This window comes from Urtica dioica, chromosome 3, assembly GCF_054948205.1.
Source record: "Urtica dioica subsp. dioica isolate 48M chromosome 3, U.dioica_male_clone48M_v1_H2, whole genome shotgun sequence".
NCBI lineage: Eukaryota > Viridiplantae > Streptophyta > Magnoliopsida > Rosales > Urticaceae > Urtica > Urtica dioica.
The window spans coordinates 13,589,933-13,603,599 of NC_142758.1; the positions used below are offsets into that span (position 1 = coordinate 13,589,933).

A 13,667-nucleotide genomic window follows, 5' to 3' on the forward strand; every position below is an offset into this window, starting at 1 on the left:
GCTTATTGAAGCACATGTTGGACGTGCAAAGCAAGGGAAAAAGAGGAAATAAGATTTCCTCATAAAGGCTTGGATAATAAGAGGAAACTACTTCTTTCCAAGGCCAACCCTTCTCCTATAAATAGGACCCTCATTCCTCTCATTCTATTCATTCAACATAAGTTAGAGATTGAGAGACTCTCTCTCTAGACATTGTTGGCCGAACTCCTCTCTCTCTCTCTCTAGTTTATTTTCGATTTTTTCTTGTCTTGGCACCTAGGTCCTCACTCGACCTAGTGTTTAGCTCTGCGACTTCGAGACTCGTTCTTAAGTCGTAGCGTTTAAAAGTGCCCACTCACTGATTCCTTCTTTTCGAGTGATTTAGTGATAGAAACTTTCGTGGTTGCTCGAGGTGCCAAGGAAAGAAAGAGAGACGTGCTGCGAGGGGAGACGAGCGTTGCAACTTTCCAAAAGCTTCTACAAGGTCCAAGCTTCAAGAAAGGTTAGTAACTTTAATAGCTCATATTAGTTTTTATTTACATGTACATGCTCTTGTCTAGGTTAGTAAAAACTAGTTTTACTTAAAAAGAAAATTTTTAAAATTCCGCCGCTTAACGAAGCGTTAAACTTTTTCTTAAACCCTAGATCGATTCCAACAAAAAGATTTTGCGATATTTTCCCCTGAAAGATCGATTGAAGCGGTTGTACGCGTCTTGACACACGTCGCTTCTGATGCAGTGGCACGAAAGAGATCGCGTCAGGGAAGTTGGTGTTCTACGACATCCTGCGGATGGTAGGACGTGGAAAAACCTGGACGAGAGATACCCAGGCTTTGCTGCAGAGCCTCGAAACGTGCGGCTTGGACTAGCTGCGGATGGATTCAATCCGTTCGGAGAAATGAGTTTATCGTACAGCATGTGGCCTGTGGTACTAACTGCGTACAACTTGCCGCCTTGGTTATGCATGAAGAAAGAGTACTTGATGCTGACGCTTTTGATCCCGAGGCCTCACTCACCAGGAAAGGACATGGACGTGTTCTTGCAGCCAATTGTCGAGGGATTTGGGACATTCCTGAAGTTGACCCCTCCAACTCATCCTCGATCCCATTGACTATAGAGTTGTCAAACATCGAGCATTTGAATCATCGACACGAAATCGATGAAGCTGAGTTAGTGATTGTCGTTGACGATGATGAAGAAGACGATGATGAAAATGAGAGACGGGTCGTTTTTGAGGGAGAAGATGTTGATGTCGATATAGAAGATGATATTAACATTATAGGCATAGATGACGATGAATGAGTAATATCTTTTTTGTATGTTTATTTACTATATAATGTAACCACGGTTTTCCTCCGCCATATGTGAGGTTTGTTAATAATAAAATCCGTGGTGCCGTCCACGTTTTTTTTAAACAAAAAACTAATATTTATTTACTAATATTGTTCACATCTTACAGGATGTCAGATGCAGGTGGAGATGAGTCTCCGCTACACCGTTCAGGAGCAGGTGGAGATGAGTCTCCGCTAGAGACACCGGGTTCCCAAGGTCCTACGAAAACAAGGGGACCAACAACCGGCTCTACTTCGGCAAAAGCAGCGCTTGGGGTACCCGGTGCGAAAGTTGTTAGGTATGACCCAATCAACCGAACTTTCTACGAGGACGTAAGAAAAACAATAAAAAAAGGTATGAGTATTCAACAACCGCGTCGGCGCTTTGGTGAAAGTCCATATCCCGATCACACTTCATGATTGGAACGAAGTGACGCCCCAGATGTTGGGCAATATTATGAGCGCACTTCATTCCGAGTACACTTTCGTGTACAAGGATGATGAGACCGAGGAGCTGCTTTCGGCGGATTGCTATCGTCATCAGATTGACCAGACTATCATTCGCGATGCAAAGCGAATGAGGCGCAACCAAAAGTCTAGATTATCAGGGACTTTCTTAGGAAAATATTGTGGGCAAATGAATGTCGCCAAGAAAGAAATCCCAAAAGGATATCAAAAAGACGATTGGGAGAAGGTGATAGAGGAGTTCGCAACTGACGATTGGAAGGTAATGTATAATTCAAAAAAATTATGTTATTTTCTATGAAATCGAATTATAACGCAATTTAATATGTGTAGAAAAAGTCTACTCGCAATAGAGACAATTCAAAGAACAAGAAAACGAAGTCCACACAAGGGTCGATTTCTTTTTTGGCTCATCGACATTTGAACGTAAGTTTATTCTAATGTTGTAATATTTTTTTTTTGCAATAAATACATTACTCATATTTTCATAAGAACTGCAGAGTAGGGAAGATGGGACTTTGGCCTCGGCGTTAAACACGTGGGAGAAAAAACATCAAGATGATCAAGGCAATTGGACGACAGCTTGGGCGCAACAAGCATTTGTAAGTTACTTGTGTTAATTACTTAATAATCAAGTTTCGATAATCTTAATAATTTTTTTAACATATGTTTGAAGGCCCGAATTATGACTCAAGTCGAGGATATGCAGCGACAAGCAGCGGAGTCAGGCCAAACGTTTGACATAGACCAGGCGGAGCAGTACGCGATGGATACTGTTCTCGGGCAACGTCGAGATTGGTATGTCGGGATAGGTCCCTCGATCCCGAGATCCTCGTATCTCTTGGCTCAGGCTCAGGACGACAACTCGTCCTCAGGTTCTTCATTGAGGCGCGTTCCAGATCCAGTGGTTAGCGAGCTACAAGCAGCATTGGCCGCACAACAGGCTGCAATGGAAGAGATGAGGCGTGAGCAACGAGCTGAGATGGAGACATTTCAGCGACAGTTCTTTGCCTACACACAGCAGCATCCGTCTCCCATGCAGACATCCCCCGCGACGCTGCACCCTGGGACGACGCCGCCATCCGCTTCAATGCCGAATGTTCAGACGCCGCCATCCGCTTCAATGCCAAATGCTGATTAGACGCCAGGTTCGGTAGAATTTCAGCGACATCGTTCGAGCGCCAGCGCACCAGGCCGCCAAGGCACACGAGGAAGATCTGGCGGAAGAGGAGGCCGTGCATTCCAGAATTGGAAGACTTCGAGTGAAAAAGGGAAACAAACAGAATAGATTGTAATTTTTTTAATTTATTGAACGTAAATTATCAAATTTTATTAATTTAATATTAGAATTTCTATTAAATTATTTATATAATTATTCTAATTAATATTATTCAAATTATTTATTTAATTATTCTAATTAATATTATTCAAATTATTTATTTAATTTAACAAAAAAATTATTTAATTAATTTTGAAATAATTTTTTAAATTATAATTTTTAAATAATTAATAGGCTTATTCTATTAGAATCAGCATTTTAAAAAAAAAAAACTTCAGACAATCAGATGCGACTTGTCGCATCTGATACCTTCGCGGGAAAAATATCAGATGCGACTAGTCGCATCTGATTGTACTGTAACCCGCCAAATATTTCGCGGGGAATTACTATCAGATGCGACTAGTCGCATCTGATACGTTTCCCGCGAAGATATCAGATGCGACTAGTCGCATCTGATACTTTTAAATAACTTATTTTGGAGGATATTTAGGTGCGACGTTTGGTGCGAGAAGTCGCACCTAAAATGTCGCACCTGATAGTAATGACTTTCAGGTGCGACAAGTCGCACCTAAAATCATCAGGTGCGCACTTTCATATACGACTTTGTCGCATCTAAAGTCGCACCTGATGATACTTTCAGGTGCGACATTGGTGCTTTCAGGTGCGACTTTTGTCGCACCTGATGCTATTAATTGTACTAGTGTATGAATAGGGGTTAAGGAGAACACAATAGTAAGAAGAAAAGAAGCCAAAATTCGTTCAGCATCACTGAGGTGTAGCCAAATTTCTTTTCTCTCCCTCTCCCTCGGAATTCGTGATTCTATTCCTAAAAACACGATACGACCCGTAGCTCTAAATCAGAGTCGTTTTGAGATAACGAATAAGACAACACTTTCTTCTTATTCCATCCGAAAATTATGTTATGGAAGATTACGATACTATCTCTGGAGATCCAAACGACGAGAGTCCTGTCGTGATTCCCGAAGTGAAGATCAAAGCTAAAGCTAGAAGATCAGAGTTAGAGCTAGAAGATAGAGTTATTGGAGCTCTGAACGGGATCTTGAAGAACTCGATTGAAGTGTCAGTAGCAGATTGCCAAACATGTAAGTAATCTAAAAAACTCGTCTTTTAACCGATTGCTTGAATCGCTCTCTCACATCTAGCTCTGTTCTATTCAAATCTGCATATCTAGATCTAGATTATATAATCATATAAATAATTAACCTATTAGCATAATTATTTATTTGCCGCAACGGTTATAGGGATAAAATATTCCAAACAGAGTTCTATGTCCTCTATGGATGTGTGGCTAGTCGAGAATGATTCGGAGAAGAAATTCTAAATTGTACTAAGGATTTCATCATCAGAAGTGGCTTCATTACCCGATGGCGTTAGTAGCTTCTTGATTGTATTCATCTTTTTCTGTAGACATTTTTTTTATGAAAGAACTTTGTATTTTGATCACCTTCTTGTAGCCATGAAACTCTAGAGCGTTTAATTATAGTCATGTAATTTCTCGTTTAATTATATTTTCTCAATATAATGGCCAAGTTATCCTTTTAAAGGACTGTAATTTCGTTTCTTTTTTGGGTAGATACCAAGTTTTAGTATTTTGCAGAGCTTTCAAATGTAGGTGATAGATAGTAATCATATGCTTTCAAGTAAATCTAATTCTTAATGCATATTCGTCACTATTATTTCAATTAAATCCTTCTATAATACTATTATTTTTGTTGTTAGATAAAAAAAATATAAAAGTTAGAATCATAAAATAATAAATAATAATGCAATATGAAGTATATGTATGATCATTGTATCGTATTTACGGAAAATTTCTAATTGAACATATTTTTAATGAAAATTTGCGGATATACATTATTGGCGATATTCATTCCGCAAGACATGTCAAACCGCTCCCGCATGTGTGCGAAAAAGTGCGATACCCATCTCCCACCCGGTGAAATATTTGCGAGATGCCATACCTTTGTCACGTTACTATTATAAAAATAATTAATGAACCCATGCTTAGTAGAGCGGTACCAAGTAACAACAGACTCGCCCTTCAGAATGGTTCTAGCACGCCTAGAGAACTTGAGTATAATATATGGTTAGAAGGCAAACATCCTTCTTGATTCACTTGTTGATGAATTGTCGTTTACTTTCTTACGATTAGGCCTAGGTGAGGAAAGAGCAAACGCAAGTTGAGGAGACAAGGATTGTTCACAATAAGGATATCATGCGTATCCTGGAAAGGCCTACCAAGTTCGATGGACGCCTTAGAGATTCTTCTCGGTGTGTCTGTTAAGGCGGCATTTTTCTAGACCGGAAAATGACCCCCCTCAAAAACAAAACATATCAATCGCCGTGAAAGTCACCACAGAAGTCTTCGTGAGAATCTTCACCCGGCAATGACCAAGTCGTTGCTCTGTCATGACCTCCACCCGGCGAAGATTTACACCCGGCCATGATCGAGTGATGAATCGCTCATGGCCTCCACCCGATGAAGATCTCAACCCATCCATGACCGATTCATGGACCGGTCAGGATCTTTACTCAGTGAAGACTTTCACCCGACAATGACCGACCACTGACTCCATCATGGCCTCTACTTGGTTAAGATTTTCACCTGGTCATAACTGAGCGATGACTCGGTCATGGCCCCCACCCGGTGAAGATTGTCACCAGACCATAATCGAGCGATGACTCGGTCATGGCCTTCACCCGGCCAAGACTCGGTCATGGACTTCACTCAGTGAAGATCTCCACTCGACCATGACCAAGTCATGGCCTCCACCCGGTGAGCACCTCCACCTTCTCATGACCGAGCAATGACTCGAATATGGCCTCCACCCGACCGTGCCTCTATTGTCAATGGTGCCCACAAGAAGAGTAATAATCATTACTTATGTAGATTTGATGTAATGAAGTCTCACGATGACTCTTGCTTGTAACCGCTAAATAATTAATAAAAGTTGAAACGTTCATTCATTCTTTCTTGTCTGTTTGAAGCTTTATGATAAAGTATAGTCTTTAGTCCTTAAACAAACCCAACAACAAATGAAGAGTCAAATACATATTTGCATGAAGAAACTCTTCATGGTTTGCTTAAATAGTATATTCACAATCTAAAGATCAAAGGGCTATTGATCTCAGTATGATTGTTAGGAAAATTTATGATGTCTGGTTATGAGACATAGAGAGTTGGAGACTCTATAGTTCATCCTAGGTATCTTCTGAAGGTACTGAATTGACCAGTGTACTTCTAGAGACATCGTAAGAACAAACCATTTAACCTCTTCTGTCTCAGAGTCACTATGAATGAGTTGCGTCATGCTTACCTCAATCCTGAAATGAGACATGTCATTTCATAGCTTACATATTCTCATTTGAGAAAGTAAGAGTTCTAGATTCACTATGTGATATAGACAAGACCTATTGGTGAAATACTAAGTTATGCAGATGTCATGAACAACTTTGTGTGGATCTCATAGATATAGAATTCATGTACAAGATTGCTGAAATGCAATGTTTATCACCTAATGCTTTGTTCCTTGGAATATCAATAAATGAACTGGTCAGTGTCCAAATTGAGTCATGACTCTTTTGGATGAATCAATGTGACTTGTTAGCTCCTCGTCAATACATTGTTTCTAACTTATTCACAAGCGACAAAGGAGTTGAGGAAATAACAACTAGAAGGGTAAAATGGTAATTTTGTAAATCCCATCTAGTTGATGATATTCATAGATAAGATTCAATGGATCCACTCATTACAATTAAGTAGAATTCTTGAGTAGAAAATATATTCATTTGAACTGAGAGATTTCAGTGTCAACTCTTTAGTGGAGTCAGTTAACATTAAGCTAGAATTTGGAAAAGGTTTGTGAACTTATGAGTCCAAGTATCTAGCTCAAGCTTTGTTCATTTGGATCCATGAGATCACTACCACAAGTCATTATAGTAGGATTCGTTAAACTAGTAGCTAAGTCAAAACAAGTACAAATGTTGAACTAGACAAGTTTTACGAAATTTATCTAAAGGGTAATTTTGTCCACGAGGACATAAGATGGTATGAATGTCAATAAATAAGTTTTTTTGACATTGTCATATGATGACAATGAAATAGTTCACACGGCCACAATGAAGGTATTTGGGCCTTCATGATTGAATTTCGTTTTGTGGAATTTTATGTGAAAATTCTACATGGGCTTTTCTTATATTGTCATGAACAAATAAAGAAACATCTAGAAGCATGTTCTAGAAACTAAATTTCGTGCATACCATAGAGAGAAAGAGGGAATTTATTTTGTGCATTGATGTATGAAGATACTTTCCAAAAGGAAAAAAGAGGAAACAAATTTGTTCCATGAAGCATCATGTTGGGCGTCTAAGACTATGAGGAAAAGAAGAAACAACTTCCAATCTTGGTATTTTGATAGGAATGGGAAATAAAGATTATGCTCATGAATATTTGATATTCAAAAGAAAAGAGGAAACTACCTCTTCAAGGCAATCCCTCCTCCTATAAATACCACACCTCATTCACAACGTTGAATACACAAGTTTTTGAGATTGAGAGCTTCTCTCTCTAGACTTGGCCTCCCCTCTCCTTCTCTCTCTCTCTCTCTCTCTCTCTCTCTCTCTCTCTCTCTCTCTCTCTCTCTCTCTCTCTCTCTTCTCTCTCTCTCTCTCTCTCTCTCTTCTTGTTCTTTTGTTTTGGCACCTAGGTCCTCATTAGACCTAGCGTTTTATTTTAGCTCTTTGGCTCCAAGACAAGTTCTTGAGTCATAGTGTTTAAAAGTGCCCACACACTAAATCCTAACCATACTCAAAAGACTCTAGTGGTAGAAACTTTCGTGGTTACTCACAGGTTCAAGAAAACTAGTGGGAGGAGAGCTGAGTGGGGAGACGAGCATTTCAACCTTCCTAAGGCTTCTCAACGTTCAAGCTCAATTCGAGGTTGGTACCGAGTAAAAATTAAAAGTAGTTTTAAAATTTTAAATTATATGTTCATGCACTTTGTCTAGAAATTTTTATATTCCGCCGCTTGCTAGAAGCGATAAATCTTTCTTAAACCATAGATCTATTCCAACAGTCTCTCTACCCGGCCATGCCTCTCCACTCGGCTAACCTCATTTCCCATGGCCAAGATGGTCCAAACACCCTTCCCACCTCGATTTTCACCCAAAATGGGTCCCACAACCCATCTACGGCAACACAACATAACACAACACAACACAATCCTACACTCTAAAAATCCCTCATTTCATATGTAAAAAGGATAGACCACAACTACCATATCAAAACTCTACACAAATTCCCTCTCAACCATCTTCTGTCACATCAACACTCAAAATCATCATTTTTCTCTCATTCCACTAGTAAGAACCATCATTCGTCTCCCCTTCCATCACTGCAAGAACATCATCACCATCAAATCAACTACAAATCAACACCATCTCCTATAAATCTTCATATTTTACCATTCTTCTTCATCACTCACCTACTTTTTAGTTCTCTTCTCTCTAGATTTGAAGGAAAACCACCCTATACATATCATTCCTCACATACACGCCCAAGAACCTCACAAGTATCATAAAAGAGCTATATTTTCCTTCTCTTCTCTCTAGATTTAGAGGAAAATCACTCTTTACACATTTTATACCACATTTTCATCTCTATTACATAACATGGCATTACAAATACTTCATCAAATACCCTCTAGAGGTGCTTAGAGGCTTGTTGAACCTCATTCACTAGCTTCTCATCTCACAAAGAGGAACATACAAAATACCTTCCCTTTATCATTTGTCATCTCACCTTAGGAAATGGAGCAAGAAGGAGTCTAGCCACCCAACCCAAGGAAAGATCACTCACTAAAGGACCCATAAAGATCCTGGTCTTTCGGGTTCGTCCCCATATGCCTTGATCTCTTAGCGGCCACCTTTCCAAAAGACTCGTTGCCATCTAGGAACCTTAGAAATATCGGCCTTTCGAGTTCTTCCCCACCCCCTTGATCTCTTCGCAGTCATAGAAAATGGTCGCTAGCTCACACGACCATCCTTCTCAAAGACCCTCGGAAAATTGTTATATTGCGGCTACGGCCCCACTATAACTCTAATTCCTTTGGAACCTAGGGAAGAGATTGTCATCCCCCGACGCGTGTGACCGGACTCCTCTGCGAAACGCGTGTCATAAATGTTGTGCAAAAAATCGTATTAACAAGCCAATGAACGACCTAAAGATCTTTTCGATACCCTTTTGCACATGTGGCACCCCTCATATGTGATGAAACGTTCGCTCTTTGTAGTTAACGCGCTCCTCCTAATTTTTTTGTCGATCTTGTAAATATGAGACGTTCTTTGGAAAATTGATGGGCTGTATATTTCGATGACAAATATGGTATCCTAGTTTTATTTTGATCACACACTTGTTGTGGTGTTATAAAATCTATTGTTAATGCATTTTTTCGATCAACACTAGTGGACACGTGACAAGGGAAGATTTGGTGATGTGTCTTGCATTGGAGGGCCTTAAGTCATTTGACTAGATTTTGAGAAGCTCGAGGAAAATTAGGGCAAGAGCCCGAATGACCAAAAGTTCTGAAAGATGTTAAAATTACGGAAAAAAAGGGAGGAATCCGCTCTTTTAGAAGTCAAGAGACAGAGAGAACACTTTGCGGGTTTTGATCCTAAAGGTCCTACAATCTTTAATTCTTAGGAGGGATTTGAGTGAGGTGGTTGCTCCTTGCTCTCTTCATTTCCATTTCTTGAAAAAGAAGACATAATGAGTGAGATATAATGACATATTTCTCTTATTAAGTGAAGAGCATGATAATTAGATTTCTCAAGTTCTCGGACACTTTTCTTGATGGAATGTAATTTTTGGCATAATTATAGGCTTTGTTTGTGAAAGAATATTTGATATAGAGAGAGAGAGAGAGAGAGAGAGAGAGAGAGATATATATATGGAATGTAATTTTTGGCATAATTCTAGACTTTGTTTGTGAAAGAATATTTGAGAGAGAGAGAGAAAGAATATTTCTTCTTCCATTCAAGAGAAAAAAGAAGTAGATCATTCTTCTTTGTGCTTGGGATGAGATATATGAGAAGAGTTGGGAGAAGCTTGCTTTTTTTTTTTTTTTTTTTGCGACTCTCGATTAAGAAAAGAGGAGAGATGTGAAGGCTTTCTCTTTTTTGTGTGATGTTATATGAGTGAAGTGAGTTTAATTCTCTTTATTTATTTTTTTTATATCTCAAATGTGTTTTCGTAAAAGAGAATGAGAGTATAAAAATTGGCATTAGTTTTTCTTGAGAGAGAGGCTTTTGAGAGAGTGTATCTTGATGACTCTTGATCCGATGACTCTAGGTTTATGGTCATTTTAGTAGGCCCATTTCGAATTTGACCCATAACTGCTTTTGTTCTTGGAAAAGCGTTACCTAGCGGGTAGCCCAAGTGGGCGGGAAGGTCATTTGGGCGGGGGGCCCGACAGCCGTCTGGGCGGAACTTTGTTTAGGCGAGAAGCCCATTATGGGATTAGACTTTTTGGGTGGGAAGAATTGGGCCCTTGTCTGGGGTGAAAAGATGGTTAGTGGACCTGGGTGGGAAGGCCCACAAGTCAGTTTGCGAGAAGTTCTTCGTCTTGGACCTGGGCGAGTGGCTCTTGGGCGAGAGGTCTTATAGCTTTTCTTCTGGGTCACGCAGGAAGTGGCCCACACGGGGGAGAAGGTTGTTGTCTTTTTATTTTGCTAGTTTCAAAATAAACTAAGAGTTTTCTAGTTTGTCGTTTGTTTGGTTCAGGTTTCTTTAATTTTCATTTTCAACCCCCCACTTAAGGTTGTTACATTTAACCCAAAGAACTTCTTTTTTTTTTTTTTTTTGTTTTTTTTTTTTTGTTTAGCAAATTAAAAGAATGTTCAAATCCTCGCGTGACATCCTAACTTCAAAATTTACTGTAAAACCCGAAAAATTGGGCCGAATTAGTTATCACCTAATATGACCATAAAAGTGAAAGACCCTATACCGCATATCCGATCCCCTCGATCCAAAGAACGAATGGAATAGGTTGTAAATACACATCGTGCTAGTCCCAGGTATGCTCATACCAGGTTGAGGAGCCAACAGAGGATTGGCCGATTAAGGTCAACATAATACGTTACTCTCTCTCTCTCTCTCTCTCAACATAAATGCCATGAATCTGCGAATCGAGACCACAAAGAGATTAAAAAAAAAGTCATGACATTATTTATTAAAAGACCTTGATTATAATGGCGTTTTTAACCATCTTTCTTTCATTTGTTATAAGTTGTTATACTATCTCTATTCGTTTAAGCACCTGGAAAATTATGGTTAGCTAATAAAACGAGCAGTTGTAATTCTTGGCCTAAGTACAAAGTTCTTGTTGTAAGGTAAACAAAGGAGTTGTATGGTTTTGCATGCTGTCAAATTATTAAGACGGTAAAAAAAAACCTACAGCTTTGCAGTAATTGCCATGTGAAATAAAAGGAGGAAACACTTGTTCGAAATTCCATGACAATCGCCATTATATAAAAAAAACTGTAAGCAGCAGAGAATTTCAGAAACGAAGCAACGGTAACAAATTAATTTTTTTACATCAGTTGTGACCGTATTGCCTGGTCTGCTCCTATTTATGAAGTAACAAAAAAATATATCCTCGAATTCTCATGTCTAATAATCAAAACCTACAATAATATAATAAAAAGCTAGAACATGTTCTTCATCTTGATTCCGAGTTGGTACGTTTTTCACACCACCGAGCTTGAGAAAATCAAAATTCCATCTGAGTAAGATAAAAGGAGAAGAGAGACAGAGAGAAAGGTCAGGATTGCTAATAAATCTCTAACGAGAAACCAAACCAGCTTTGAGTATATAACATTGATTTGATATTTTTCAACTAAACCAAAATTGAAACTTGAAATTAGACATTATATTCTTAGATGCCAACCCAAAAGGGTGGTGCGGGTGAAAGACACAAGACAAGTAACCGAGTACCGAAGAGAGGGAAGCATCACAATTCAATCAAGGACCTTCAAATCCAACCGAATCAGTGCAACTTTGTGAACCAGATCACCTCTTTCGAAGAACCCTGGTCGAGATTAATCTCTTTATAGCCCTAGTTATCAGTTCTAATTTCGGTAGTCAGTTCCGATCTTATCAGATACATGCGCCATCTAGTTTGTACTTTGCTTCGGCTTATCCAAAGCTTTCCTCTCTCTCTTTTTTTTTTTTTTTTTTTTTTTTTTTTTTTAATATCTGTTTCTTCTACTGGCCAATGAATTAAGTACTAGCACCCCTAATAATTTACATACATTTGAACTTTTCAACCCAAATTGCCAGTTCAGATTTGATTCTTCAAGCGAGGGAATCACTACTGCAAGTTAACTGTCACTGTTTCCAGTTCCCCAATTAAGCAGGGAGTAAAACCCTAGCTCAGAGATAAGAATCGGACAGAGGATCCTGTTTTAGTTTCGGAGTAAAACCCTAGCTCAGAGATTTTATTTGTTGTCTTTCTCAATACAATTTTGTTTCTTCCGATGGCGAATGAATCAAGTACTAGAACTTTTCAAAAAAAAAATTAAAAATAAATAGCGTAACCTGAAGGGAAGGGGAGGGAGGGTTCAGTAGACACCCTTGGTGGAGTTGAGGATGGAGCCGAGGGTGCCGAGGACGGCGAAGGCGAGGAGGGGACTGACGTCGAGGGTGTCGAAGACGGGGGGTATGATGTTGCGGAAGAGGTTGAGGTAAGGGTCGCACAGGTCCCTGATGGCCGACAGAGGCTGCCTCTCCCACGGGATGTTCGGGAACCAGCTCAACAGCACCCGAACCATCAGCACCCCGCTGTAGATGTCCAGCCACTTCGCCAGCCCCGCCGCCACCACCGTCAGCGGCGTGTTCAGCGCCCCCGCCGGCCTGTCCCGCAGCGCCGCGAAAAACGCCGCCCCCGCCGCCGGCCCCACCTTCGCCACCGCCGGCGCCGCCGCCGAGGCCACCCTCCGTGCCGCCAGGAGCGACAGGGCCGCCAGGGTCGATAGGGTCCGGGTGGGGGCCGAGGAGAGGAGTGACACGCGGATCTTCAGGGGCTTTCGGTGTTTGATCCTCAGATTGGGGGCGCCAAAAAGAGTCGGTGCAGTGGTTATGAGGCTGGCCATTGTTGATGTCGAAAAGTGGCTGAGGCAGATGACGAAAAGGGGGTTTTTATACGAGATTTTATAGTTCGTTTTTGGTCGATGGATTATTCCAGAAGATTATTAAATATTGGCATTTTCGCCTTTCAGTATCTTTTATAATTTGTTTATTTATTTAGCTATCGTTAGAGTTTATAATATTGGATTAATTCCGTTTTTACCCCCTGAACTCGTACCTCGATTTCATTTTACCCCCTGGACTCAGGATTGTTGCAGAACTCATCTCAAAACTTAGACACGTGTTACAACTTGGCACTTCCGTCAGTATTTGGACGTTAAGTTTAACTTTTTGATGACGTGGCAAAATTTTAAAAGGTATAATAGTATTTTGTATTATTCTAAGATTTAAATATTGTTATTAGATATATTAATCATTAAATAAATAAATATTTCACATTACTCTCTCTCT

The 13,667-nt window shown here is 39.9% G+C and overlaps 1 protein-coding gene across 1 annotated transcript; it reads right to left on the reverse strand.

The window, feature by feature from the left end:
- Window positions 1-11,568: 11,568 nt before the first annotated feature.
- LOC149402401 (ylmG homolog protein 1-1, chloroplastic-like) lies at window positions 11,569-13,311 on the reverse strand. Its single transcript, XM_089610224.1, has 2 exons — window positions 12,669-13,311; window positions 11,569-11,853 (listed from the first exon to the last, which is right to left on the reverse strand). The coding sequence occupies exon 1, from the start codon at window positions 13,220-13,222 to the stop codon at window positions 12,692-12,694; it is 531 nt and encodes a 176-aa protein (XP_089466350.1). The 5' UTR covers window positions 13,223-13,311; the 3' UTR covers window positions 11,569-11,853; window positions 12,669-12,691.
- Window positions 13,312-13,667: the final 356 nt, after the last annotated feature.